General features: G+C 37.8%; 4 protein-coding genes across 5 annotated transcripts; 3 read left to right on the forward strand and 1 right to left on the reverse strand.

The window, feature by feature from the left end:
- Nucleotides 1–1,995: 1,995 nt before the first annotated feature.
- Nucleotides 1,996–4,209, forward strand: ccr9a (chemokine (C-C motif) receptor 9a). The gene is made up of 3 exons (XM_043217271.1): nucleotides 1,996–2,132; nucleotides 2,357–2,414; nucleotides 2,528–4,209. Exons 2-3 carry the CDS (start codon nucleotides 2,364–2,366, stop codon nucleotides 3,575–3,577), a joined length of 1,101 nt encoding a protein of 366 aa, XP_043073206.1. The 5' UTR covers nucleotides 1,996–2,132; nucleotides 2,357–2,363; the 3' UTR covers nucleotides 3,578–4,209.
- Nucleotides 4,210–5,311: 1,102 nt separating this feature from the next.
- LOC122357435 lies at nucleotides 5,312–9,831 on the forward strand. The gene is made up of 6 exons (XM_043256825.1): nucleotides 5,312–5,778; nucleotides 6,095–6,128; nucleotides 6,212–6,240; nucleotides 6,610–6,681; nucleotides 6,985–7,073; nucleotides 7,504–9,831. Exons 1-6 carry the CDS (start codon nucleotides 5,716–5,718, stop codon nucleotides 8,555–8,557), a joined length of 1,341 nt encoding a protein of 446 aa, XP_043112760.1. The 5' UTR covers nucleotides 5,312–5,715; the 3' UTR covers nucleotides 8,558–9,831.
- Nucleotides 9,832–11,599: 1,768 nt separating this feature from the next.
- prpf4ba (pre-mRNA processing factor 4Ba) lies at nucleotides 11,600–19,422 on the reverse strand. Its single transcript, XM_043256784.1, has 15 exons — nucleotides 19,168–19,422; nucleotides 17,715–18,872; nucleotides 17,468–17,608; nucleotides 17,064–17,216; nucleotides 16,900–16,981; nucleotides 16,353–16,560; nucleotides 15,420–15,493; nucleotides 15,001–15,091; nucleotides 14,717–14,864; nucleotides 14,357–14,494; nucleotides 13,822–13,975; nucleotides 13,623–13,737; nucleotides 13,360–13,511; nucleotides 13,198–13,284; nucleotides 11,600–12,764 (listed from the first exon to the last, which is right to left on the reverse strand). The coding sequence occupies exons 1-15, from the start codon at nucleotides 19,212–19,214 to the stop codon at nucleotides 12,561–12,563; spliced, it is 2,952 nt and encodes a 983-aa protein (XP_043112719.1). The 5' UTR covers nucleotides 19,215–19,422; the 3' UTR covers nucleotides 11,600–12,560.
- A 136-nt stretch (nucleotides 19,423–19,558) lies between these two features.
- Nucleotides 19,559–23,950, forward strand: si:dkey-154p10.3 (zinc finger protein 600). 2 transcript variants are annotated; one of them, XM_043256794.1, is made up of 8 exons: nucleotides 19,559–19,770; nucleotides 20,149–20,659; nucleotides 20,989–21,691; nucleotides 21,783–21,870; nucleotides 22,142–22,351; nucleotides 22,977–23,110; nucleotides 23,477–23,600; nucleotides 23,692–23,950. In XM_043256794.1, the coding sequence occupies exons 2-8, from the start codon at nucleotides 20,150–20,152 to the stop codon at nucleotides 23,903–23,905; spliced, it is 1,983 nt and encodes a 660-aa protein (XP_043112729.1). In that variant the 5' UTR covers nucleotides 19,559–19,770; nucleotide 20,149; the 3' UTR covers nucleotides 23,906–23,950. The 2 variants fall into 2 exon arrangements, with proteins under 2 accessions (XP_043112729.1, XP_043112736.1); XM_043256801.1 differs by lacking the exon at nucleotides 19,559–19,770 and having other exon boundaries at nucleotides 20,536–20,687.
- The last annotated feature ends 131 nt before the right edge of the window (nucleotides 23,951–24,081 follow it).

Below are 24,081 nucleotides of genomic sequence, written 5' to 3' on the forward strand. Positions count from 1 at the left end.
TAAGGGGGTGTTTGATTATAAGTGCTTTGTTCCTCTATAGCCTTGTGGTCTTAGCATGTCGTGCAAATGTTCACCGCAGAATGTTCTCAGTAGTAAGGTACTAAATGACAAATGTTTGTCCTCATCTCTCTGTGCCACAACCGTTACTAGGTGATGCAGTTTTGTCATGCAAACTGACGTACCATGAGGGACACCACCTAAATCAAACTGACTTTCACGTCAGTTTGCACTGATTTAAAACAATACATGGATGCATTCGCTTTTACTTACACTTAGACAATGGCTGCATCAGTGATTGATCAGGTTAGTGAAACCCCTATAGATAAGGAATCTGTAAGATCCTTTTAGAAGTGTTCAACATGAAATGAAGCATTTTAACATGAATCACATGCTTCCTCAACTGTTTTTCGAGTTTAACCAATCAGGGCTCAAACCACAGTTGGAGCATGGCCTAAAAACTCAGATAAAGAGATACGTGAGCGTGCATGCGTTTCGTTTGACCTGGTCACTGATAACTGAAAAAATGAGGAACATTTGGTAGTTGGCTTGCGTAAAGGTCACCTACAGAGGCCCCTGGGATTAATTATAGACATGAAGAGAATGTCAACACCCTTCTCTTGTGAAATACACCTTGTTTCCAATTTTTCCACCCATTTCTTTATCTATTCATGCGAATCAGTAAACCCTACAAATTATCACACAAAAGGGCAAATTTTTACCAACGCCAGTTCATGACGGGAAATGAGCGATAAGAAGAATTTAGCAATCAGTATTGCATTCTGAAATGGCAGCAACAGATCCAAAATGACCTTAAGCTTTCTGAAAATCTCTTGAGACTGACCTTTATGATAGCACAACCTAAAACTAACTTGTGCATCTGTGGTAAGCTTGACAGTTGTTTATTGCAACTTGAATTCTTTTATGTCTTACATTTAATTATCGCAAGGGGTTGTAGTAGTGCACATCTTTTGTGAAAAAGAGGAAACATGTCCTTCAACACAGGATATGATGTAATACTGCACATAAAAATAAGTAAAGAATGTGTCTGGTGAGACAATATTAATGATAAACAGGATGTCTGGCGCACAAACATTCACACTTGAGCAAGGAACCAAAGACGCAGTGAAAAAAAAAAAAAAACGGCTTTAAAGAGATCAACTACTTGTTGTTTGCGACGTGTGTACATGTCATTTACAATTAGTAAAAATTAGTCATGCTAAAACTTTGAGTTATAGCCAGGGTCAAAAGTATCATCTTTGTTGCGCAAAGATACTGGCAAAAGGTTGTCATGTCATTGCTCAATTTTTTCTGTTAAGTTATGGTCAGTGTTTTACTTGTGCTACGAGAACTGGATCCTGTCGTGTCACTGCCAACGTGACTGACCACAGTGAAAAACAAATCTTGAAAAAAGGGAAGATAAGGATAGTTACAGGTGCTTTTTTTTTTGGTGATGGAGATGAAAACGAGAATTCAGTTTAGGCTACCTAAAAATCTAATGAAATGAAAATTAATTCAGATATCATTTTAAATGAATTTAGATATCATCAGGAATACAGAAGGGACAGTATAGATAATGCACGCATAAGACATCGATTCTACTTCCACTATATCTTACATCAGGAAACTCGTTTAAGGTGCTGGTGGAGGAGCTGCTAAACCTCTTCTTTTCTTTTTTTGTTTTGTTTGAGTAGCACAAAGCGCATTTTAGTCTTGTGCGTGCAATTACGCATCACCACAGATAAAGCTGCACGATGGTGTAATGATACTGAGGAGTGTTTTCTCACAGTTGTGTGAACAAGTGCATCACATCTACAACTCAGTAATTATGATTTTGAGGCACGTCCAGACATACATTAAAACAGTATAGTTCTCTTTTACGTTGTGCTACGTATAAAAAGGTCTCGTAAACAAACATTTCTGACGCGCTGTGTGTAGAGGAGGGCTTTTGAAGAAGAGAAAAAAAAGTGTTAAAAACGTTGACGTTCGTGCGTCATTGTGGTTAAACCTCAAGACCTTAAAAGCTTCTGCAAAACAGACGTTTTCCAGACGGCGCCAAAAACAACGTGAAAGTGAAGACAGCAGACAGCAGCTCATCTGTATCACTAGTCTTAATTTTTCTCAAAGAACGTGGAGTAAGTACTGATTCCAACTGGCTTTATAGAAAGGAAAATAAATTAATAATACAATTTAAATTAATAATGATAATAACTGATAATGAACTAATTGCAAGTTCTACTGATATGTTTTTGATTGTGGATATTTGTGAATATTATATTTAGTGTACTCTGGCACAATAAAAGTAAATCTTTGTTAATATGAGTATTTTAAATATATATTTTTTTCTTATTTAAAAAAGGAGAAAAATGAACATAACAGAGTCTGCGATCCCGTTCACTGAGGTGACTTCAGAATATGTAAGTGATATCCGAGCTAATGTTTGTGTGTGCATTTAACATCAACATGATTGCAGTTAAAATGGGTTAATTAACTAACAGCTAATTAAGACATGCTTTCCTAAATTTCACAGGATTATGAAGGTTCCACAACTATGGGTGATTATGAAGGAGGGGAAATATGTAACAAAGCAGCAGTGAGAGAGTTTCGAAGCTACTATGAGCCTGCTCTCTACTGGATAATTGTGATTTTGGGAGCCATTGGCAACACTCTGGTGGTCTGGATATACACACACTTCAAAAACCGCCTGAAGGCGATGACGGACGTCTATCTACTGAACCTGGCTATTGCTGATTTGTTCTTTCTCTGCACTCTGCCCTTCTGGGCCGCCGACTCCATCAGCGGATGGACCTTTGGCTCTCCCCTCTGCAGAATCGTCTCTGCCATTTACAAAATCAACTTCTTCAGCAGCATGTTTCTACTTACCTGCATCAGCGTCGACCGCTACATAGTGATTGTCCAGACTACCAAAGCGCAGAACTCCAAGAGGGATCGTCTCCTGTACAGCAAACTCATCTGTGTGTTAGTCTGGCTCTTCGCGGCTGTGATGTCCATCCCAGAGTTTCTCTTTGCTCGATCAAAAGAGGATGATGAAGGCAATCACTTTTGTACGATGGTCTACTGGAACAATGAAAACAATCGCACCAAAATAGCGGTCCTGTCTCTCCAGATCTGCATGGGCTTCTGCATCCCTCTCATAGTGATGTTCTTCTGCTATACCAACATCATCCGCACCTTGCTGAAGACAAGGAGCTTCGAGAAGCACAAGGCCCTGCGGGTCATCCTGGCAGTTGTGGCCGTGTTTGTTTTCTCTCAGCTTCCGTACAACAGCATGTTGGTCTTTGAAGCCACTCAGGCGGCCAATACGACTGTCACAAACTGCCAAGAGGTCCAACGCTTTGACATCGCCAACCAAGTTATGAAGAGTCTCGCTTACATGCACAGCTGCCTAAATCCATTCCTTTATGCCTTCGTCGGAGTGCGTTTCCGAAAAGATGTCATTCGACTTTTTCAACACCTTGGCTGTCTTCCAACCCTCAAGAACTCCAAGTTACTGCAGGGAAGCTCTCACCGCCCCTCTGTTATGTCAGACACAGAAACCACCAATGCTCTTTCATTATGATTGGTGTCAGAACACTGTCAGTGAAGCTAGCTTAGCAAAGGCTTCTGTTTTGCTGCAGGTGCTCAGGTGCCCAGTTTCAAAGCAGAAGTTTGAGGTTCCTTAGAAGGACTTTGTATGATTGAAAACATGCTGTCTGGAGGAGGGTGAAGTTACCCGCTCACCACAGTGAGATGGCTGCTGCTGTGAATATTTCACAACAAGAGTTCTCTTTGTTTGCCTGGGCCATTTATATGAGCGGCAAAAATTCTGATCAAACAAACATAAGAACAGTGTTGTGGCAGGGAGAGTGAATGGTTACTGTTTTGGCCATTTCATTGCAACAATATTTTCCATCTCTTGTTTAGCATTAATATTTTCAGTCCATATAAATGTTGTATAATAACATGATTTGTCATGTACGCGCAACAAATTTCTTCTGAAAGTGTTTTTATTCCCAATGATTTATGAATGTTTCAAATTGTTACTGTTTTTTTTCTTTTAGTTGCTGTGAAAATATAGCTGTGGATATTTTATTCATGATTTGAAGCCAGTTGTGTACTTTCAGGGTATTTGTGTTGTTTTTGATTCACGCCAAAAAAATTATGTATATATGTATTTGCTGCTCATTTTGTAAAACTTAAAACTATATATTATCAAAAAAAAAAAGAGATTTGCAATTGTAGTCTTTTTCCCTTTTTTTCACAGAAATACGTATGCACATAAACTTATATCAATAGGAACAGTTCCAGAAAAAAAATGTTTTGCACATAGAACAATGTTCAAATGTTCATCTTTTTCCTTATCCATCCCTACATGGTGTCTTCATTCATTAAATAACATGTGACTTTGAGTCTTTTCCTGTAACAAAATATACTTTCACACTTCTTTCTCACCATGTTTCTAAGCATATTTTTATTAATATGAAGATGTGACTAACTAACAATTTTTAATGTGATTCTTGTCATTTGAATCTGGCAGATGGCCGCAAATGCATACTGTGGCTTCAACCGTTGAAACTATGACGTTCGCTATCTGTCTGGTGTACTCGTGTGGGTCTTGTGGGGAGACATATATGCATTCACTAGACAACAGACACGTGCTTGCACACACACAAACAAACACACCATACACTCAAAAGTACCTTGAATTCAACAGACATACAGGAAGCCGCACAGAAAATCACATAGATTTCCACATTATATCAGTTTGTTAGGATGCAAACTGACGCAAAATATTCTATGGTACACTTTATCTATAAATTATCTATTGATTTTAAAAAAAACTGCTGAATAAAATGTAGTCATAGCATGGTTTATTTGCCTTTATGTATTTTCTTTGACGATTTAAAATATAAAAGGCACTGAAGTTTCTTTGCTTTTGAATGCATTTGTGCAGTGCAGACAGGGTCAGATAACCACAAAGCACAAACACCTTACACTCTGGTGCCTGCTCTTCTCACGGCAGGAAGTGGCAGATATGATAACACATGTTCTTTCCAGTGTGTGAAGGTACATGTGACCGAGGCTGGCTTGTCAATCACCGACAAATCTGAGTTTGAACATATCACGTAAATAAAATTTAAACTGCAAAGCGTATAATACAAAGCATAAACACTACATGCACGTTGTGACATATCAAAAGTAAAAGTGTTTTTTAAAAGTGTGTTTTGACCGTACAAACCCCCTTTTTTTGGTCTACAAGACTCCCCTACTGACGAACATTCATGTTTTGCCAAGGATTAAACGTTTAAAATGTTAAACGTTTTTTTCAAAAGAGTGTAATATAATTCGTCTCGCAGCGTTTAGAATTATCCGAACACATCTAAAACTATACACTAAACGTCACAAAAAAAGAAGAAGCTTTTTTTTGTTTGTTTTTAAACAAACAGTTGGTGGTCGATGTACATAGCAGCTTCACAGATGACTGCTCAGGAATAAATAGATGGCAGAGAGGACGGTGTGAAGGGTTGCCATGGTTTCAGCATGCAATTATTTGTGTTGGACGAGGAAGTCGCGTCCGCTTTCATTTTCGACATATATGATTACATTTAACGACATGTTCGCTCAGCAAAACCCAGCGACCGTCGACGAAGTAATAAGAGCACCTGGAAAAACATTCCACATGTTCTTGTTTTAGTCGAAAGGACCTATGATTTTTCTATGGAAAGCACGAAGGATGAAATCAGCTGGAAGTCGCACGGAGTGCCTTGCAGCGCACTTACTGTAAGTGGCAGCAATACGAAGCATAAACTGTTAAAAAAGGAAGAAAACAATCACGCTTTAATATGTAAAAAAAGAAAAATAAATAAACACCAATCAAAAGTCAAGTATGCAAATTAGCGTGACATCATCACATTACCTGCCAAGCGAAGCGTTCTGAAAGCGAGAGACTTTCGGGTCAACCCAAGTTTTGAAGAGGGTCGAAGGGTATTAGGCAAAGAAACGTGAGCGTTTGGGTAGTGCATCACTCACTGGCTGGAGGTCTGTCTGTTCTTGTCACTTGATTTTCACTTATGTATAATTGTGGTGTACCTGGCAGGTCCAGAGCAAGTTTGGGACTCCAACACTTGAAGGTGAGTGGATGTTTACAACACTTTTTATACTTTCATTCCAGAGTTGGATGGATGTTTTATTTAGACAACTTATTTCAACCCAGGTACCTCTTGGGCAGCAGAGTGTGATAAGGTAAGGAGTTTATTCTTATGTAAATGATGAGACCCCAAAGAAACAAAACCTTCATATACCTATACATTACCATAGTCCAATTGCATGTCATCAGTTTATATATATATATATATATATATATATATATATATATATATATATATATATATATATATATATATATATATATATTTTACTTTGAACCTTTATACTTATACTTTATACTGCCAACAAAAGGTTTCAAGCATTAATGGTCATTTTTTATCTCTGCAAGTAAAATGTTTTTAATAGACATATTACATATAACTAGACAGTGTGTCCACATAGGTAACTTTAGATGACATATCCTTTGTCTATTGACACTCTTGTTTGAATATTATGTGTTCGCAGGACGTCTACATTACTCAGTTAGTACAGCGACTGGAAAGTCTGCACATGTCTGCGGTAGTGAACACACAACAGGTATCAATGTTTCTTGTGTTTCATATGGAGTTACTTGAGCTGTCACTGTAACTGAGGATTTTGTTTTGCATGTACAGGATGTAAAAAAATGTACTTATCTGAATGTCACTGCATTAGATGACAAAGTATCAAAGCATGAGGCGTTTCTTTGAACCATTTATTAAAACGAATTAAAGAAAAAAAGTTCATTGTTTCATATATCGTTTTGTTTTATATTTTGTGACATTCAGCAATATTAAGTGATATGTGTGCAAAGTGTATATTTCATTGGAAATCGTGAAAACTTAGCGTTTTATTTTGCAGGTATCTACAAAATCATTAGAAAGCATTTCTAATGGCTGTGTGGCACAGGATCCAACCATCTGTTGCAGCCAAACAAAATCATCCCAAGTGTAAGTAGATACTGACTTCTTACTGACTCATTAGGCATTGCGAGCCAGATGACAGCCATCAGTGTGACAGGGTCATCTGAGTGTAAAGCATTATGAAATCAGTAATACCAATCCAATTATGCGGTCAGTGCTATTTTGCAGTGGGTGTTCTGTTATCTATTTGTTCTACACAGTGTTTAATATGAAATGACTATATTAGAAATGTAGATGTGGACTTGGCATAGAGACTTGCTATGTTTGCCAGGAATTTTAACCTTTTGTTGAACTGAATGTAGCTTTGTGTCATGCTGCAACACTAGACTTCTCACAGTTTGCCAACCTGGAACTGATACTCTATACCACAACGCTTTGATATCTATCGAAGTGGTTAAGTGGCATCTAGAAATATTTCGCCTGCAACTGACATTTTTGTACAAATTTTCTTCTTTAGGTCAAAGAAACATCATCAAACCCAGTTAAGGATGCTGTCACACAGATGGCAGAGGCTTGGTCTTCAGCCTCCAATCTTCTGGGACACACAAGAACACATTGCTCAACATAAACCTGAGCTAGAAACCAGACCAGAAATGGAAATCCACCCCATGCAGGTCAGCTGCATTATTTCTCCAAGGAACAAACAACCAGATGAGATCAAGATAATCAGTAACTCCCTTTGCAGCAGATCCAATAATGAACCTATTGAAGTAAATGTAATCGAACCATCCATATCAGTTGAATCTGAAAACAGTGACCTCTCTGACCAAGAGAAAGACAATAAACCTATATTAAAATGGGAAACTGCTGTAGAATTGCACCTGAGGCCGGATTTATTTGATAGAGATCTGGAACCCTCAGTGACTGGAGAAGAGGAGCAAGTGTATCCTGAGGTTCTTCCATTTCCGCTTAAAGATCTTGAATTTAGCCAGTTCCAATCCACAGCAGATGATTTGGAGAGCCAGCACAGCTTGTGTTTAACCGACCCTTGTCTCGTAGCTATGGCTGCACGCATGATAAAACTGGAGAAACTTCAGACTGCGACTATACAGAAAGAACAAGGAAAAGCGACAAGATCTCGTCCAGCAACTGCTTTAGTTCGAAGCGCCAACCGCCTGAGACGCGTGGAAAGCCCCTGTTCTCAGTTAGAAAACATAAGGACTAAAGGCAATAATTCAGTTTTAGATAATGTAACAAAACTCACCCTTTCTTCAAGCTCTCATTCAAAGTCTATTCATTATAATCGCCCCTCACCAAACGCTGGAAAGGTGTGGACCGGATTTCAGCAACCACTGGCTTTACCTAAGAAACCACACTCTGGTGTGGTAAAATTACAGAAGACTGAAGCCCTTATTCAAGATCTTGTTGTTCATTCGAACATGTCACAAAAATGCAGTAGTCCAAATAGCTCGAAGAGATGCAAACCCTCAAAGAAAGCCATGCCAATGTCTCAGAAGACATCTTCTGACAAGACAAGTGTTCCTGCTAAAGCTCTTTGCAGGAAAACGTGATAATTATTTTTAAGGGTTTTAAGCTTTAGGATTGACAGTGTGTAATTACTTGTGTGCATGTTACTCTATTTCACCTTCCAAATTCAATACAAGTTGAGCTTTATCAACAACATTTGTGGCATGCTGTCAGTAACCATAGAAAAATAACTTACAATAATTTACAAGTGACGCTAACCACATGCAGCAGAACTAACTGCAATACAGTGTTATTTAAATATATACACTTCCACATAAAAAAATAAAACCAGACTATAAGTCATTTTGAAAATTCACCATTTATTAATATTCTTGTGCAATACTGGGTGTATAATCGGAATCAACATGAACATATTGTTATGCTGTGTACAGATGTCGGTAATTTCCCCCTTGAGTGGATAAGATGACGAGATCTTGAAAGGCACTTCAATAATAGAATAGGACAGCAGCTGGCCATCAGGATCTCTCTCACACTTGGAATCACATGTGGCCATGACAGTAGGGAAAATTTTAACACTTACCCTGAAAATAGAATTGAAAATGGTTAGTTGTGGTTCAAGGATGGTTACTTTTATGGGCGACATGCAAACGTTTTTTTTTTTTTTTTTTTTTTTTAAAGGAAAAGCATTACCTCTTGGTTGATAAATCTGGAATGTGTAATATTTTTTTTTAAATGTACATTAGGTCAGTTTATTTTATTTTAGACCTTCACACCTGCATATATATATATATATATATATATATATATATATATATATATATATATATATATATATATATATATATATATATAGTGTTTGAATTACAAGCATGAATTGCTTATAAATAGAAAATGTAGGTGGTATTTAATTTGTTTAGGAAAACGTTTGGTTATACTCTATAAATACATTTGGATTTGAATAAAACCACTATCAGTAACTATCAAATTCTATCATAGATGATCTAAATGATGAACTTCTTATTTAACCACATACTGTATTGTCATCTTAAATCAACAGCTTAATTCTCGTAAAGTCTCGCTCTAAAACAGAAACCTTTTTTCAGATGAGCTTTCCTTTAAGAGTCTTCTTTAACAGACAGCACCTATAATACAAAGAATAAATATACCAGTATCTTGGTACATTACAGAAAGCACACATTCTTGAAATATCCTGGGAAAATACACACTCATCAGCTGACATACAAGGTGGCTAAATCAGTCCATTTTTAAAGTCTTGAATATAAAACGGTCCAAGCACGAAACTCCAAGTCAATGCAAGGTCCTCACAAAGCTAAACATAGATAGGTTATTCTGTGATCAGACCAATGATAACACTGGTAGATAGAAATAATAATAAAAAGAATAATGAATAAAAGTTATAAAATAAAAGGCTTTTAATACAGGGAAATATACAACTGCCCTTATATTGAAGAAAAGGGCCCCTATCATTAAATTTGGGTCCTGAAACCCCATCGTCTGCTGCTAAATTCATTAATATCAATATCTACAGCCCTAAAAAGATGGATTGGACATTAGACAATTGATATTACACATGAGATGGGAACATTATTCCTAAAATAATTAGCCTCTGAATTGGCTGTTCATTTCTAATCAGTTTTTTTTGTTGGATCTAAACATGCCTTTAGAAGTGACCTGGATAAAGGGCCTTGAAGAGGTCTTGTCCTTTTGAAAGCAGAGGCAGGCAGGAGGATGATGGACAGACATGTCTCCATTGGCCAGAGAATATACTCGAACACAAAGAAACAGTGGGAGAAACAGCACAAACAGCAGTTAGTGTTGATGAAACAAAACCCACCATAAGCTTCCTAAGACGCTGAATTATGTTCTTACAGATTTATGTTTAACTTGCACGAAATTCTTGACAGACAGACAACTTGTTGGAAGTCTAAATTCATGTTTTTTTCCACCACAAAACAGCTTTATTGTTATGTTTTTTAAATGATAACAAATAATGTGAATTTACAGTAAATTCAAATTATTCCATTATCATGCAGAACAGGCTTTACAAAAATAACAGGCAGATAATTCCTCCAGCATACTTTATGACCGTTGTATTGATTTGGAACAAAAGGAAGTGAGATATGAATAAAGAAGCAATTACCGCTTGTAACAAGCAGATTCATAGATCAGAGCAGGAAAACCCCTGTATCAAAAGACAACATTGTCACAAACACAAGAACAGTCACAAAAAAATACATCTAAATAGTCTACGTATAGTGAAAAACACACCAGAGGGTTTGTACAATAGTGCATTGGAAGCCATACACATAACATTCTCATGCATATTGAAAAACAGATTATTAGATTATGCAAAAACACAAGTGTGACAACTCTGAAAAAGGTGAGGTATGTCTATCAGAGGCAGTACACTGAAGGGGCTTGGTCCATTAAAAATACTTGGATTCACCCTTACCCTCAATGTCACCCGCAACCGGTTCCTTCCATTTTTGAGAAAGCGATAGTCAGTCTTTTCATTCATACCGACTGTTTTATCTCTGTGAGAAACACCACAACAGAAGCTCTGTTCCAAAACCAAGTGAACCTGCCTTTACTGCACTAAGGAAGCACTCTAAAGTGAAAATTTTGGCATGTTCTGACTACAATACTCTTAAGCCAAAAAAATTAAACCTAATAAATATAGAATATTTGACTCAAATTTTTAGGACTTTTTATATTGGGTCACCCCCCTCCGATGAACACATCCAACTACTTGAGTCATTTTCATGGGTGCATCTCTTTTGTGTCTAAAATGACCCCACCCATATGTATAAGTCATTGGTGTTTAGTGATGAGTTTTTGGCTCAAGAATTGCATTTAAAGTCACAACAGTTTTTTTCCAACTACCCATTCGTCACCAAATTAAAAAAAAAAAAAGCTGTAATTTTTTTTTCATTAAAAATATTAAAGCAGCACATTTATTTTTTTAACACTGAAAATAATAATAATAAAAAATGTTTCTTAAGGACTGAATCAGCATATTAGAAAGATGGATCATGTGACAGAAAACACTAGAGTAATGGCTGCTGAAAATTCAGCTTTACCACAAGAATAAATGACGTTCTAAAACATTAAAATAGAAAACAGTTGTTTTAACTTTTTAAACAAATAAATGAAATTAAAGACCCAAAACATTTGAACAGCAATATAATATAATATCTATATTATATTATAGATATAATATAGATATTATATTGGCTCGAGCCAAAAATCTACGAAGGATACCTCACTAGGTTTTGGTCCAGAGCAAAAGGGTGGCAAAGGGTTTTAATGCATGTCCATTTCTCCAAATGACATTCTGTAAACATGCAGGAGAAGCCTAAAGGGCTTTATGATGACACTTTATTTTTGGGCTTGAAAAGAAGGCTAAAATGTTGATGCCGTTTGTTTTGGAAGGATTAGCTTACCTTCAGTGTACCGATAGAGGTGTATAACCTGCCTTTACAGAGGAGACTTTCCCTGCAGACCAGGTCAAGCAGGACCCAAGACCTCAGATTCAGCAGAAACACACCTAGGGCAAGGGGCATGCCGTGGGCCTGCACGCCAGGTTGAGTTCTCACTCTCACACCTAAGGGAGGGTGGATATAGACAGCATTTATGCTGGTCTTACTTACGTCACACTCTAAACAGTCCTTGGTGGTTGAGCAATATTTGGTTTACATCAAATTCTAAAATGTTACATAAAATATAAGGTCTGTGAACTTAGCACACCTATTTGTACATTCTGAATATTGAGCATAATATCAAATATATTTGAAATTATAATTAGCAAGAAGCTGTGTATAAAGCATGCAATCTGAACAATATAGATTATCTGCTTTCGGAAAGATTTACAGCTTACACGGTGTCTTGTAGGTCATCTAATAATAATAAAATAAAGTAAATCTTGATTGTGTCCTGCTCTGAAACGTACTACAAATCAGAGACTAAAATAAAATGGCATGGCAATAAAATATGCAAACGTCTTTTGTTGTCTGAGTCATATCTGTAGATACAAAACCATCATGAATCTCTGAGGTACGCTGCTGATCATATCCTCTCCTGGATAAAAGGATGCTGTAATGCCTGATTGATGGTGATTCGCTTGGCAGGATCCAGCATCAGAATTTGGTCCAACAGATCTTTGAGCTGAAAAACCTTCTTTCGCTGGTCCTCTGGTAGCGCCTGACGACCCACCATGTCCACTGACAGGTCCTTAGTTGGGTTAATGGTACTCATTACCGTGATCTTTTCCTGCAGAGAAAGAAGAAAGGTTTCGAGAAAAAGAATGAGAAAAAAATGATTTAATTAGTTTGAAGTAATTTATACAGAGATTTTTTTGTTATAAAATTAGGTCTGCACAAATCAGGTCTTTTTTTTTATTTTACAGTGGATTTGCAATAAGTGATATTTACTGTTAGTGTTTTTGTAGTAGCTATTATTATTATTATTATTATTATTATTATTATTATTATTAAGCCAAAAGACAAATGTCCAATTATGGACACTAAATTAACTAGCCAAACGGTGTAGCCCAAGAAATAAGCACAGTAAACCAGGAGGTAAATTTTTTTTTTTGTAATATTAGAATTAAATATTTTTTCCCACAAATCATGCAGCCCTGTTTTCATTTTGTAATGTTGAATGGAATATACAAATAGAAGTAAATAGAATATATAACACTGACCCTCTCAGTGACCTTATCGACCTCAGTATACAAAAAGTTCACGTTTTGGTCAAAGTGCTGGTCCTTGAACAGACCCTTCCTGACCATCTGTACATACAAAAAAAAAATTAATATACATGTTTCGATATTTAGTTTAATTCCTAATATCGAAAGAATTCTTACTTTATTAGGCAGTTTTCCCTTCAGGTCCATGGCAAGTTTTAGCATGTGGTTATTTGTTTTCCCAGGAAAAAGGATTTTTCCTGTGTATAGTTCATAGAGAGTGCAGCCCACAGACCACATATCAATTCCGTAATCGTAAGACTTTCCGATGACTGCAAAAAGAGGAAGAAAAACTCAAAGCCTAAAAACAAGTATTGCCCAATTTCAGATGGGTTTATTAAAACCTCAGATGATTTAATATGACAAGTAAAGTTTACACTTACTGATCTCAGGTGCCCTGTAGAAGCGGCTGACCAGATATGGTGTTATGTCATTGTCAGCCACATGTGACGCTGAGCCAAAGTCGCACAACTTGAGAATGGTCTTGGATTCATTCACCTTTAGAGTATTAAATACATTTTTTATACTAAAACAAGATAGAAGTCAGCACCCAATATTTATGGCACAAGAATTGTGACTTACTAAAATGTTGTCAGGTTTGATGTCAGCATGCAGGATGTTGCAGCGCTTGAGGAGTTTGAGGGCCAGGAAAAGCTGTTGGCTGTATGAACGCACAGCCTTGATGTGTAGCCCAACGTCTTTGCCATATTTCCTCAACACCTCCCGCAGGTTCATGCTGAAGCCAGAAAAAAAATTAAGTTGATTAGTTCATCTCCAGAATAAAAATGTTAAATATTATCCAAGATGTTCATGTCTTTCAGTTAAAAAGAACTTAAAGTTTTGAGGAAAACAAGAATCGTGAAAAACCCTTTGAAGCTATTGCAATTTGGACCTTGAACCTTTTGGCTCCCAATGTCCAGAGTCCACTATATAGCTAAATTTTTGGGAATGCTTTCCTTAAAAACCTTGATTTCTTTCTGAAAATAAAAGACATGAACACTTTGTATGACGTGAGAGAGAGTAAATAAGGATTTTTTTTATTCTGGAAGTGAACTAATCCTTTAAGAGAAGAACTCTAGTTGGATTGATGTATGTGAAACTGTTGTCTGTTCTTTACCTGAGTGGTTCGAACACCAGACACAGATGCTGCTTGTGATAAAAATGTCTAAAAAGCCGCAAACAGTGGAACTTATCATCTGCATCTGCGTCATTTAGTTTCTTCAGAAACTCCAGCTCTTTCAGTCCAGTCTTTTGCCTGGGGGAGAAAACATGTGGCTGTTGGTCACAAACACCACATCTACACCTAGTCTAAATCTCAGTTCCTAACCAAATAAATGCCTATGACACAATTTATTGGAGAACACTTTAAAACTGTGGATGTAACGGACACCACACATGTGGTTTAATCAGAAATCCAACTGTACCAGACAGAAGTGTTTAAAGGCTAAGCATTCAGCTTTTAAGGGAAGTGTCTTACATCATCTCATTGTTGCGTATTATTTTCACTGCCACTTCCTGATTGGCTCGAGCCAAGTCTCTGGCTCGGATCACATTACTGAAGACACCCTGTCCAGTGTAGCCGTACACCCCGTACCGTTTGTCCAACACCTCGCCAATGTTCACACCTGAATACATTAAAAGAACAATAATGTTTTTGATGTCTTCTTATACACAAAACCCAATACATTTTCTACCTCATAAAAACAATTTTTGGATACTAGAGATTTAAATGAAGCATTTGCTTCAAGACATCTGACTTACGGTAATAGCCTTCTGCATCTGTCCAGTTATCTCGGAGACTTGGGTTCTCCTTAAAGTCCTTGCCAATGCCTGTGGCCCGTAACCTGGCACTCTGCGGAGAGAGATTGGATGTGGATTTGCCACGGTCAACATAATTGAATTCAGAGAGTTGATTAAAATGTTAATTCATGACCGAGTGACTGACACTGTAAGAGACCATTTCAAAGTCTGAGGGGCCTCGAGATCCACTGAGCACCAGAGTCAGATTACCCACTTGGGAAAAAAGCTTTGAACAAAGTTTCCAGTACAGAAACAACAGCTTGCACAGGACTATGCAACTCTACCTGTAGAGATCCCCTTACATGGACAAATTCAATCAAATTCTGGGGCTTGCAAAGCCATTGACCTATGCAATGGAGAGCAGGAACTTGGCTACTCACGTCAAAGTAAGCAGCAAACATGTCATCTGACTCTGTGAACATATCTGGGGCTGCTGGCTTTTTCAGATTAGCACCTAAAGAAAAAAAGAACAATGATGCAATGAAAAGAGCGTAGACTTGCTGATAAAGTATCAGACCACCTTGCATTACGTCAGAGTAAATGTCTTGCGTCTCAAATATCAGTGATAGTGCTTTTTGTCTTCCTAAACAACCGATATTAGAGCCATTTTAGACTTTACACTGACACCTGATGGCATGGATGTAGCATCAAGCAAATGTTATTAGTGCTGTCTCAGAAATATATTTGCAAGTGTATTTATATGTTATAAACAAATAAAATGTAATAGATTATTATATTTTAATAGATTATTTGGCAACTTGTATATTATATTTATTCATTACACACACACTGATATATTTCAAATGTTTATTTCTTTTACTTTTCGTGATTATAACTGACAACTAATGAAAATCCCAAATTCAGTATCTCAGAAAATAAGAATATTAATTAAGATTTTTAGAAATCTTGGCCAAGTATGAAAAGTATGAACATGAAATGTATGAGCATGCACAACACTCAATACTTAGTTGGGGCTCCTTTGGCCTAAATTACTGCAGCAATTCGGCTTGACATGAAGTCGATCAGTCTGCGGTGCTGCTGTCCTTTTTGTCTTAAGCCCAGAAAAGATGCTTCTGACGCTGTCTGTTGTTCAAGAGTGGCTTGACAGAAGGAATGCAACAGCTAAAACCCATGTCTTGCATACGTCTGTGCGTAGTCCCGACTCCAGCTGCAGTCCACTCTTTGCAAATCTCCCCCACATTTTTAAATAGGTTTTATCCCCCCCCCCCGAGAGGGAATAATTTAAAACATTACTGTGAACCTAATTTTTAACATGGAAATTGCACTTGAAACATATTTTGCAGATGACATACCATTTTTTTCTTGAGAGACAAGACTATGCTTGGCTTTCACATTATCCTCAAACGTGTCCAGGTTCTCTTGCTCGTAGGCTTTGACATCAGCAGCCACGCGCTCAAGGATGTCATCGGGAGAAGGTGATCGGCTGTGAGTGCTACTCTGAGGACTGCCATGCTCTGAGAGTCCTGACATGTTACTGTCCTCATTAACTGGCTTATACTTCTGTACAGGACACAATACAAAAAAATACGATAACATTACATACTCTACTGTTCAGAGGTTTGGGGGTTGGTAACATGTAACAAAACAGATGCTGCTTAATATTATTATTTTATTCATGTTTAAAGCATTTATTGGAAATAGAAATCTTTTGTAACATTACAAATGACTTTACTGTCCCTTTTGATCGCTTTAATGCATCCTTGAAGATTAAATGTATTAATTTCTCCCTCAAAAAAAAAAAAAAAAAACCTAACAAAAAACATATTAATCCCAAACCTTTTAACATTAGTGTACAGCTAAAACAAAGTAAAAGCCATACAAGAAATAAAATTACCTAACCTGCACAATGGCCAATCGCTGAAGTCTCCTCTGTTCTATCAAAGCCTCCTCATCCTCTTCATCAACATCATAATCCTCCAGCCTAGACACAGATTAGTATTCATAATTAAGTCCAAATATGATCAGCAACATAAAAGTAAAACATAATTTTCATTTATACTCACACTTCTTCATCCGAGTCCTCCTGCTCAGGCTTCATTCCTTCAGACAGACTGCCCTTAAACATGTCCTCTCTTTCCCTGCTCCTTCTCTTCCGTCTATCCTGTGATCCCGAGTGCACCTGCTGTCTGCGCCCGGTCCTTTCACGCTCCCTAGATCTACACAATATTAATTCTTTTTTAATTCTACTGAGATATGTTAGCAAATTATAATTCAGATGTAAATGTGATGCCCCTTTAAAATTCCAAATTTAAATTCCATTAAAGCACAGCAAGCTCTGTTTAACTCCATTTCTACAGAGGATATGTAAAAATACAAATATATGAAATATTATTTGTGCATTTACTTTTAGCTCACTGAAGCCTAATGGATAGTTGTATCATTTAATTGGAGAGCACACCACAGTCACCTGTATCTGAGAGGAGACCTTCCGGCTCGTCTCCTGGGAGAACGGGACCTTCGTCTGACAGGTGAGTGGTTTGATCTTCGTCTGGAGTTTAGAGAGGGACTATCCTCACTACGGCCCCCTGCCACATCACGAGATCGCATTCTGTGAGCATAAGAAAACAATATAAAATTTAATTTAATTTTGGGTAACAACAAGAAAAGTTCATAAGAATAGTATTAGTAATAATCTAAATAAACAGAGCTAGAACCTGTCGTTGGAGAGTCTCTGTCGTTCTTCTTCTCTCCGTCTCCTCTCAACAGACCGAGATCGGCCCCTCCTTGGAGGGGATCTGTTGTGACATGAAGCTCTGTCCTGTCTGGATGCCCGCTCTGTGCTCTGGGCAACAGGCATGTGTTCAGGTGAACGGCGGCCCCTGGGCCGCACAGATAGGCTATGCTGTTCTGGAGGTTGTTTTCTGCTAGGAGACCTATTCTCTTTTCCTGAAGACACTTCTTTTGAGGGTGCTTTCAATGATTTCTTGTCTCTCTCCCTGTCAGCTTCTGGAAAGTTTGAGTTTCTTTCTTTAGACTTGCTCCTACTTTCTGAGGATCTGTGGTCTTCAATTTGCTCTTCATTCCGTGTAGTAGATTTTTTGTTGCTTGATGGCAGGTCCTTTGAATTCACAGGAGATTTAGATCTCCGACCACCATCTTTGGATCTCTCAATGCTCCGGGATCGTCTCCGTTCCCTTGTTTGGATGGGACTACTAGGTTTTTCAATTATGTTAACTTCTAACCCAGTCTTACTAACTCTTTTTTCTGATTTATGGGCCCGAACTGGCATCTCGGCAGACATGCTTATGCTTCTGTCCTCCAGCCAGGGATCAATTTTTTCATCATCTATGTAATCCTGTTGAGATCTTCCAGCATGTCCCATAGCATCAAAAGTTTGTCTTTGTTGCTCACCATTTTGCACAGCTTGTTGGAGCTCCCCGTCCTCCTCTGAATCGGAGTTATAACCCTGTAATATCAGTCCCATACCTGATTGCACAGCCCCTTCCATCAGCTCATTATCAAGCTCTGCTTGAATCATGGCTCTCTGTTTCTCCAGGTCTTCCAGAGCAGCAAGATCATCAAGTCTGGATCGCTTTGGAGAGACAACTGCACCTTCACAGGCAGCAGAACAGTCTCTATGATCCTGAAATGAGTCTCTGTGTTTCCGCTTATGTTTGTGTTTGTACTTGTGTTTGTGGTCCCTCTCATCTGGTGAGGGATATTTATGCTTTCTGTGCTTTCTCCTATGTTTGTGTTTTCTTTTCTTGTGTCTTTCCACCCTGGCAATGTCCATGTTTTCTGCTTTTCTAGCTACATTCTCACCGGGTCCATATTCATTTTCGTCCACACTGTCAGAGCTCTCCACATCCTCACTGGAAACGAGTAAATAACAGTACGATAATATTAACATACTTATTATAGTCTAGTTTTGATATATGACCACAATTACAAGGTATGCAGGACGTATGTTCCATTTTCGATGTTTTAATATATACAAAAGCATAGTACTGGTTAACGTTGACCACAGAAACTGTTAAGTATGTTAACTGTTAACTACGTCAAACGAGTTGTACGGAAACGTTTTCATTTCTAATATATATATAACACCCACTTATATATCTAAATACCAAAATTATGCAATATAAAGTCAGTAAATGTGATACTTACACATAATCCTTCGCTATTGTTTTGGCTAACACGTCCATGTTCGCCATCTTGCTTGTTCCTGCTGAGTCGTTTAACAAAGAGAGTCGATTCAAAATTTAGTCTGGCTATGCAACCAGTACTAACTTTAAAATAAGCACTCAAAATTTTCTCCAAATTTCTATTTAAAATGTACGTAACACTCCCCTCTACGCATACATAATTGTACAGAGGCTAAAGGAAAAGGAAATTTAGACCAAATTGACTGAATCACTGAATCGACGAATCAATCGTTTGGAGCTTTAACAAACCACGCATGCGCGGGGTCTGTGTCTGAAACGCAGAGAAACGAATGTGAAGGCAGGGATCTTAAAAATTACGTGGCTACTAAGAGCTGTCATAAATTTACTGTTCACTTTTTTGACCTCACACATTTAGTTTAAACTAGTTAAAATGTCGTTGGTGCATGAAAATAGTGTTTAGATCTGTCAGTATGTTGAATAATATAGAAAATGGCACCTTTTACGCTGTATCTGTGTATAGTAATTACGCAATGGTCCCTAAATCGCATTTCCGAGCCCACAACACAAGCCAAGTAATTTAAAGATACAACGCTGGTTAATGCAGGTACGCACATAATTTACTCGACATGAATGCACATATATAGTTAAAATGTGAGCAATTTAACAGTTAATTAACAAATATAGCTTGTTTTCTGATTTTTTGGGGTGACTTTGTTTATTGCAGCGGATGCTAGTAGTGCTAGTGGGTAACTAGTAGTTACAGTGTATATGTTATGTTATGACCACGTTCTACGTCTGACGTTATCATTGTGCTTCAGTGTGTTGTGTTCAATAAATCTGTTGTACAAACTTAATTATTTAACTATCGATATGCCCAATATTGAAATGTAAAAAAAACCCTGAATGTTTCATAGATAAGTATGAAACATTAAAGAACATTCACTGTCTAACTTACCTATTTTTCTTCTCCACTGTCTCCAAGAATGGCTGGATTTAAAGATGCTTACCAAGATGTTCAGCCAGTAACCCTTCGACTTGCAGAAGAAAATGTCACTTCAAGCCTCTACTGTAGCTCAGCCGAGGGCATTGAAGCTCATTTGTCCACTTTAGTGGAAGTTTTCTTAGTTGAAATATACCGATGTAGAGTCTGTCAGTTTACCAGCAGCCAAAAAGCCAAGATTAGCCATCATGTCTTAGAAAGACATGATTCAGTGTCTCCTCATCTGCCATGTCTGGAGAAAGAGGATGAAGAGAGTTTGGGTGTAGGAATGAGGGTTGATGATGAAGAGGAGGTTGACCACAACAGCTCTCCATATGACCTCGAGAGTGATCTCCATTCTGGCTCAAAAAGCAGTGATGATCAGATGGACATGGAGCGCATGTCCTTCCTCTTACCGATGTATGGCATGTTTCAAAACATCAGCCCACGATCATGTGACATTGGCCTGGGCTCCAACTCTGATGGCAACTTGCATGTGGCACAAACCTGTGAGGTGACTAAAGATGTGTGCAGTGTTAAAGGTCCACACCCACCTTCATGTTATTTCAAATCTGCATGCATTTATTTTTCTGTGAAACACAAGATATTTGTAAGAATGTTTGTAACCAAATGGTTTTGGTTCCCATTGAGTCCCATTGCATTTTTTTATCCTTGCAATGGAATCATGTAGGAACCGAAACTGTCTACTTACAATTTTAAAAATATGTTTGACACAAGGGTGCAAAAATGATTACAGTGTTGAGTGATTGACTTTTTGAGTGAACAATCTAATGTATTTAGTTTGAAATGTGAGAAAATGCAACTGTAAATGTTTTTCTGAAGGTAAGCACACTCTTTGAGGAGGATAGGCATGATGAGGACAGCGAGGAGGAACCTGTGTTTCAGCTGGAGGATGCTAGCACAGATCTAGCTGTTCCTTTGAACAGTGGAATAGACACAGAAATCCAGGATGAAGAGATGGCCCAGTCAGCTCATCTGATGACTCTTGGGTTGTGCAGAATTTCAAGCACTAAGTGTCAACCTCAGTCTGCAACCTCAGCAAAAAGCCTGTCCCATCCAGAAGGTGAACAGGATGGTGGACATGCCAACATGGATGCCGAAATGCAGAAGCCATCTGAGGAGGATGACGGATTGGCCTGCATCCTCTGTCAGATAGTAGTATCCAGTCGTAGCATGCTAGATGTGCACCTGAAATGCCATAATGGAGATCAAGGTTTTCGGTGTCCTCGCTGTGGTTGGGAATCAGAAGACTGGGATGATATGGAGCAGCACTGGAGAGGACATGGTAAAAGAAAAGGCTCAAAGAGGCATAAATGTAGCATTTGCCCCAGGACATTTAGGAGAGTTGACTCTCGTGACGCACATGAGGAAAGGCATAATCAGTGGCATCAGTGTCGGTCTGAGTCTGGGGGTCTGGTGCAGTGTTCTCTGTGCATGGAATGGTGCCTCTCAGGGAAGGAGTGGGAGATACACCAACAATGTCATTTTCAAGGAGGATTTAAATGTGTACATTGTGATTTCAAAGGTACAGATAATTTTACTTCTATTTTTGCATATTTTTTGTATTTAGTATTTCCCTTGTTATTTTATATTTTCCTTTTATATTTCTCTTTTAGAGAAGTCATGGAAGAAGACCCTGAAGCATATTCACACTCAACACAAACAGCTTGACACAAGTAAGAAGAAAGAGGTCGCTCATAGCAGGTGAGCAAATTCAGTTCAATACAGTTTATTTTATTCAAATTCATTCATTTTGTCAACTAATTCAAAATGCCATAAACAAGCATTGGTTCTCAATTGGGGGAGGCAGATCTCACTATAAGGGAAATATAATATACAGTAACTATGAGTGTCTGCAGTTCAAAAGTATTCAAATATTGTTGGAGTCCAAAAAAAGTGAATATGGTGAAATGGTTGACACTGTTACTCTGCTTAAAAGCCACTGTTGAACGATGACTTCTTTGTCTATACTCAGAGAAAACCAGCAACTTAACACATCCACCAAGTACCCAGAATGCTTGAGAAGGATGAAGCCAGAGTCGTGGTCCCAGGTTAGGAGGAACAGGGTGAAAAACAGGGCTGTGGCAAGGGAAAAAAGCAATGAAAGAGGAAAGGACAGAGTGGGACACCTGAAGTGTGACACATCTGTTGGGCGGAAAGAGTTCTGCTGCAACCTCTGTGACAAGTATGAGAATTTCATTCCACATTCGTAATTATAAGTATGAACATAATAGTATGAACAGTTCAAAAGTTTGTGGTCTTTAATTTTTTTTTTGAAAGGTGTCTCTTATTTTCACAAAAGCTTTTGATAAAAAATACAGTAAAAACCGTAACACTGTGAAATTTTATTCAACTTTCTGTTTTATTGTATTTTAAAATTGTATTAATTTCTGTGATGCAAACCTGAACATTTCTTATTATTATCAAAGCTGAAAACATTTGCACTCTTTAATATTTTTGTGGAAATATTTTCGTGATATTTTCTTTAAAGAGAGGAAAATTCAGAACAACATTTATGTGAAATTTAAATTATTTGTAAAATTGTAAAAGTCGTTACTGTGACTTGAAATCAATTTAACATATCCTTGCTAGATAAAAGTATTACTTTCTTTTGAATTTTTTTTACTAACCCCAAACTGTGGTGTAAAATATTTGGAATGAATATATGGTGGAAAAATATATGGTGGAAATGCACTGATTTACATAGTATCTGTATGAACAAATTAAATATTTCTTTATTATTAACTTTCTTTTTCTTTTAGTTAAATGTTGACTGTATAATTGTATGATTTATCTTTATCTCTGTTCAGGAAGTTTTCTACCAAGATGACAATGCGGCGTCACATGGGCATTCATCAAGGAGATAAACCATTTAAATGTCCACACTGCCATTACTGCGCTCGTCTTAAAGCCTCGCTCATACAGCATCTCCGCGTCCACACAGGTGCAGTTACAAACATTGGTTGTACATATCGTATATAAAACATAATTTTTTTGTGTATGCATATTTGGTGCAATGGCAGTAGATCATTGTTTTGGAATAACAGTAACACATTTTTGTCCCCTGCCTTTATTAGCCATGGTCACTAAACAGAAATTATGATCAGGGCCGAGCCAATAAATGACTTTCCCATGCTACTTTAATTAGAAATGTTGCAAATATATGGAGAAATACGGCTTATGGTGACATGCAGAGATTTAGAGCTTCGTGCAAGTCCTTTCAAAAGACTGGTTCTCATGGAACGGTTTCCATGACATTGCTCTGCTTGAGTGTGAGAATTCCAGTGATGTGTTTTTCTTCTTGCTTTAGGTGAGAAGCCATACAAATGTTCGCAGTGCTCCTATGCTTCTATTGACAGAAGCTCTCTGCGCCGACACTTAAGAACACACACACAAGAAAAGCCTTACCGCTGCCAGTACTGTCCTTACAGCAGGTACACGCATTCATCTGTCATAAAGTTGACAGGCTACACTTGTTTCATACTACATCTGTAACTAAGAATGAAGCTCTGAATTTCACTTCAGCATCCAGAAGAAAAGCTTAGACCTCCATTCACGTCGTCATCACACCGGAGAGTCATTCCCTTGTCACCTGTGCCAGTATTCCACACCAGACCGCCAGCTGCTGGTGCGACACAAGAGGAAACATCACAGTGGCGAACAAACTGCAGCACTGGGGCAGAGGAAAAATTCTGGTTCCCAAACCGCACCTTCTCAAAGATCACGGACTTCCAAATGATATTTATGATTTCTAATAAAACTTTTCAATTAAATTTGAATATGACGAGGCAAAGTATTGTTTTGTTAATTATGCACACATCTTGTAATAACTCGGTAAGTTCCATGTGCCTTTGCTGAAATGTTATGTCACGGTTTTAAATAAGAATAGATCACCTCAGCATTGAAACATTAACT

This window comes from Puntigrus tetrazona, chromosome 2, assembly GCF_018831695.1.
Source record: "Puntigrus tetrazona isolate hp1 chromosome 2, ASM1883169v1, whole genome shotgun sequence".
Taxonomy (NCBI): Eukaryota; Metazoa; Chordata; class Actinopteri; order Cypriniformes; family Cyprinidae; genus Puntigrus; species Puntigrus tetrazona.